This window comes from Echinops telfairi, unplaced genomic scaffold (assembly GCF_000313985.2).
Source record: "Echinops telfairi isolate 266 unplaced genomic scaffold, ASM31398v2 ScPeMD7_655;HRSCAF=1070, whole genome shotgun sequence".
In the NCBI taxonomy this organism is placed as follows: Eukaryota; Metazoa; Chordata; class Mammalia; order Afrosoricida; family Tenrecidae; genus Echinops; species Echinops telfairi.
The window spans coordinates 31565047-31570604 of NW_022104553.1; the positions used below are offsets into that span (position 1 = coordinate 31565047).

At 55.9% G+C, this 5558-nt stretch overlaps 1 protein-coding gene across 1 annotated transcript in view; it reads right to left on the reverse strand.

Annotated features, from left to right (window-relative positions):
* Nucleotides 1-782: 782 nt before the first annotated feature.
* The window catches only part of ACP7 (acid phosphatase 7, tartrate resistant (putative)), a 19038-nt gene continuing 14262 nt past the window's right edge, over nt 783-5558 (reverse strand). Inside the window, exons 11-12 of the mRNA XM_004715831.2 lie at nt 2916-3053; nt 783-859 (exon numbers count right to left, since the gene is read on the reverse strand). Coding sequence (XP_004715888.1) covers nt 794-859; nt 2916-3053 — 204 coding nt within the window. The 3' untranslated portion in view covers nt 783-793. The remainder of the gene's footprint in view (nt 860-2915; nt 3054-5558) is intronic.

Below are 5558 nucleotides of genomic sequence, written 5' to 3' on the forward strand. Positions count from 1 at the left end.
GTGGTGGTCCAGAGCGGATTAATCCGTGTTCAGTGATCTCTTATGGGGAAAATTGATTCCGGACGCGACTGCGTGGCATCTCGGTGCTCCTTCTAGAACCGATTAGCGTCGAGGTCCCGGCTTCACGTACAAGGTAGGTGCTCAGTAGGAAGCAGTGGTTGAATGAACGGAAGGTTGAGAAGAGAGGAAAGGATAGAAGAAACAAACAGGTCTGTGATGTTGTCAGCTGCCCCGAGTGAGAGGCAGGCGTGCAAATACCGCCCCCACGTCTGGGACAAGGCAGCGGTGGAGAAACTGAGGTCAAAGGGGACACAGGTTGTCCTTGCGTTTGGGACGTTTGCAGCAGAGCCAGGGTGAGCAGGGAAAGCCACTGGCGCCACCTGCTGGCGAGTAGCGTCCTGACAGCCGAGGCCCGGCCAGCGGGCCCAGGGAGCATCTCCCACAGAAGCACAAACTCCAGAAAGCCACAGGCAAAAACATCTTTATTCCCAAGGCCCCTGTGGGGCGCCTTGTTCAGTCCGCCATGCGGGGGGCTGAGTCTATAGCCCACCCCCCTGGAAACCTCCCTGTTTCATTCGGTGCCACCCACCTGCCCATCCTCCACAGGCAGCCAGGACCCTCGCCTCTCCAGGAGGTGAGCACTACCCCCTGGGCTGTGTCCACCCCACAGGGGGTCTCCAGAGGGCAGGGGAGTCAGGGCCTGCCCGGACTCCTCACCCGGGCCTGGGCAGTGTCTGGCCACACCGGCGGGGTCAGCGAGGCACAGGGTTTCTGAAGACAGTGGCCCTTGTCCCTAGAGGTACTTATGCCGGTTCTTCAGGGGTCTCACCATCCAGAAGTCATCTACAATCTTGCCATCCTGTGGGGGACACACAAACAGGAGCGGCCATGGTTCAAATCCCAGTCCCGCCTCTGAGGAGCTGTCTGACCAGGCAAGTTGTAAAACCTCTCTGAGCCTCACGTCTGTCCTCTGAAGAGCGGAGCTGACAACCATGACGGTGTCCAGCTCAGAGGCCTGGTCCCAGACCAAACGCACTGCCATCGAGCCCATTCTGACCACAGCGACCCTAGAGGACTGGGTGGAACTGCCCCAGTGAGTTTCTGAGACTGCCACTCTTTACAGGAGTGGAGAGCCTCGTCTTTCTCTGGAGGAGCTGCACAGTGGTTTCGAACCATAGACCTTGTAGTTACCAGCCCAACAGTAACCACTATGCCCCAAGAGCTCTGCTAGAGGTGTGATTAGATCATTAGAAAAGACTTAAACAAACAAACAAACAAAACCGACATCCCAGCAGCAAACAAGCACTGAACACCTCAAAGTCAAACCCACTGAGGTCAAGTCCATTCGGATTCACCATGACCCCTACAGGGCTTCTGAGGCTGTCAGTCTTTAATGGAGCATATAGCCTCTGCCCCGAGGAGCTGCTGGTGGACTTGAACCTCCAACCTTGCGGTTAGCAGCCCAATGCCTACCCCACGATGCTACCAAGGCTCTTTAAGGGCTACACTGTGTAGGTCGCTCTGACTGGAACACAGAGCCTGGTATCCGACCGACAGGCCTTGGTTTACAGCCCAGCACAGCCCCTCCGAGAGGTGTGGCTTCCAGCTGGTGGCCTGCTTCTCTACTAAGCCTAACCTCTCTCTTCTTCAGAACAGGGAGAACCACAGACTGGCTGGCAGGGGGCACGGGGAGAACTGAGTAAAGAAATACACACCAACCCTGATGCCCAAAACCCTCCAAACATGGAGTCGATTCTGACTTAGAGTGACCGTACCAGGCAGAGTAGAAACACCCTCATGGGTTTCTGAGGCTGTAAACCTTTACAGGCATGGAAAGCCTCGTCCCTCTCCTACACGGCAGCTGGTGGTTTCAAACTGCTGACCGTGGGCAAGCAGCCCACTGCATAACCAACGGAGCAAGTGCGTGCTGTGTGTCAGAGGAAAACGAGCGCTGACTTATTCATGATTTCCCGGGCACTGACTGAGGACCTCCAAGCCCAGACCAAACTCAGGGCCATCGAGTCGCTGCTGATTCATGGTGACCCTACAGGGCAGGGCAGAGCTGCCGGAGGGGGGAGGATCCAGGACCGTCACTCTCTAGTGGAGGCGAGAGCCAGTGAGAGGAGGTGGTGTGTGTGAAGCCCTTAGGAGAGTTCCCACACCAGGTAGGTGTACGTGTTACACGATGTAAGGTTTTGTCACATGTCTAAGTTTTTACCTATGTGTCTTCCCTGGCCCCATCTCCTGTCTTCCAACTCTCAATAATCAAACAGCAACCACAAAAAACCCCTCACTGCCGTTGAGTCAAATCCAACTCACAGCAACCCTCCAACACCGAGTAGCACAGCCCCTGTGGGTTTTTGAGACTGTAGATCATTATGGGAGTAGAAAGCCTCGTCTTTCTCCCAAGGAGTGCCTGGTGGATTTTGAACTGCTGGCCTTGCGGGTAGCAGCCCAGTGCTTAACCCACTGTGCTACCACGGCTGCTCAAAAACTCACAGTGATCACGATTTTTGAACTGCAGTGGCAAAAACAACTAAGAGGACTTAGTCCATCTAACCCTAAGATGTCCCTATCATACACATCCTACTGTCTCCCCTCTGCCTGCCCCCCGCCCCCACCGGGCCTTTTCCCACCCCTGCCTCATGATGATAAATAGCTATAGAAGTTATCTGGTTCTGGATGCTGCGCTAAGCACGCCTCATCTCATAAAGCATTCGACTCCCATGCCATCCCACAGGATAGGAACAACGACCATCCCCAATTTACAGAGGAGAGCACTGAGGCTCATCGGGGTTCAGGAGGTCTCTGGAGCACCTGCGGCAGGGGTTGAACTTGGGCAGGTTGCCCTGGGTTTACCCAGCCTGCCTGGGGCCCCGCCTCCCACCCCCGCCCCCCACCCCCGCCTCACTGACCTGGTCATCGGACACCTGCTGGATGTGCACGTGGGTCCCGTTGAGGATATGCAGCCGGGTATAACCATACTCCCTCACCCGCAGGGCGCTCCAGGGCCCCGGGAAGATGGCAAACGGCGTCAACCGCTCCTCGCAGCCCTGCCAGAGAGAGTCCGTCAGTTCTGGGGACTGGGGGACCCTCATGGAAGAGCCATGGCCTGCAGGCCGGTGTCCTGGTCCCCCCACCGCACCCCCACCTCCCAGGAAGACAAATTCAGCCAGGACCGGATGTGACTTGTGCTCACAATCGAGGAGTTTGGCCCCGCCGGGCTGGCCCTGAAGGGGCCCTGGGGGCACACTGGGTCACCGGCTTGGGCTGCTCACCATGAGGTCAGCAGTTTGGACCCACCAGCCGCTCCTCGGAGATGAGGCTTTCTGCTCCCGTAAAGAATTACAGTCGTGAAACCCCACAGGGATAGCTTTACCCAGCCCTAGAGGGTCGCTCTGAGTTGGAATCACAGTGAGGCTGGAGCCTCCCTAGTGGTCCTGGCTGCCTCAGGCCCAGGACATCAACAACAGCATCGCAGTCACAGAGAAGGAGGGCCATATGGAAAGTTAGCGCAGGTGAGGGGGGACAGGCACCCTGACATCAGTGGGGACACCCTCAGAAAAAGCTCTCCGGAAAGCCTGAAGCTGGGAGGAGAGGACGTCTTCCGCCTGGCAGGAGACAGCCAGGTAGAGGGAGCCAGGTGGTAGATCCCCTCTGGGAGGAGCTGAGGCTGGACAGGTCGCCATGGCAACCGCAGATGGAGACCCGGTTCATCACCACCTAGTGTGAAGAGTCACAGATGTCTGCATCCTCCTTCGGGAACGTATCTCCCCACGGAGACTTTGTTCATCACAAAGAGAAAGAAACAACAAAAAATAAAGAGTATCTCTCGCACAGAGGCCTGGCAGTGGTCAACGTGTCCATCAGCAGTAATGAGACAGACTGCTGCCACATTGACAGGGGGGCGGGGCGACTAAGGGTCACAGCAAGCTGCCCTGACCTAAGACTTTAGATTGGGGAGGGTGGGGCACAGAACACAGTCACACGGTGTGTATTTCTGCCCCTCTCCCAAAGAGTGTCTAAGCTTCCCTCTAAGCACCAGCAAACACCCTTGAAGTGCGTGCAACAGCTCTCCTGTGCCCTTCTGCGGCATGGAGGTGGAGAACGCTGGAAGGGAGATTCCAGATTAAAGGAGGAGGGAACGACACCACACGCTCTGCGACTGGATCCTGGATCAAAACCACATTCTGGGCTTTGATTGAAAGGCACCGCACACGAGCCCCGGTGACCTTGTGAACCACCAATCCCAAGTCAGCAGTTTGAGCCCCGCAGCAGCCCCGTGGGAGAAAGACGAGGCTGTCTGCTCCCATCAAGATGTGCAGCCTCGTCCTCGGCCCCCACCCCATGGCCCCAGTGACGCCTCTCTCTTTGACTAGACAGGAGCATGTGCACAGGTGTAGATACGAGATAAGGGCTCACGGCACACGCAACCCAGGAGCAGGAATGGGAGTAGCCACACCAGGATGGGTAGGGAGAAGTGGGGGGGCTGAAGAAAGGGGCGCTGATCATAATGATCGACACCCAACCACACCCCCACCTCCAGGAGGAAGAACAATAGAGACCATGGGGGAAGGGTCAGTGTGAGATATGAAAATAATGGTTTATAATCTATCAAGGGGTCACGGGCGGAGGGGGGGGGCGGGAGAAAAAAAAGAGGAGCTGATAGCAAGGGCTCAATAGAAAGTAATTGTCTGGAAAAGAATGATGACAACATATGTACAAATATGCCTGATACAATTGATGTGTGGATTGTAATAAGAATTGTAAGATCCCCCAAAAAATGATTGCCCCCCCCCAAAAAAAGAAGATGCACAGTCTCAGAAACCCAGAGGGGTGATTCCGCCCTGTCCTCCACGGTTGCTGTGAATGGGAATCCACTGGACGGCTGGGCGTAGGGCACCGTGTGTTCAAACCTAACCACCACTGCAAGGCTGGGGCAGGGCCTGGGCTCCCTGTTGGCCAGAAATCCATCCGAGGGCAGCTCACGACGATGACAGTCATGTTGCACATGGTTACCCCGCCAGGCGGCTCGTCAGAAGGCTGGAAGATTGAGTCCAGCCAGCGGGCACCTCAGAGGAAAGACCCGGCAAGCTACGCCCAGAAACCAGCCATCCACAGCTCACGGGGGTGTGGGGGGCATGTGTCTCCCCTGACACTGCTGGGGCCCCGTGAGTCTGGATCGCAGTCACCCCACCCGGCAGCTGCTGGTCGTGACGGGACAAGGGCTCGATTATGAGTAAGGCCTGTAAACGGGCTAATAGTATACTATCAACGTTAACGAGTCGAATTTGATAATTACACTGTGGGGATGTAGGCAGATGCCCTGGTATTTTAGGAAATAGAGACAGAAGTAATTTAAGGGGAAGAGGGCATTCTGTCTACAGTTCCCTCTTCGTGGGAAATAACAATATAATGTTTATCTACAGAATTATAGAGCGAGGAGATAGAGGGGAAGGGGAGGGGAGGGGGAGAGAAAGGGCGTGGGCACAATATGTTTATCTACAGAATTAGAGAGAGAGAGAGAGGAGAGAGAGGGGGAGGGGGAGAGGAAGGGC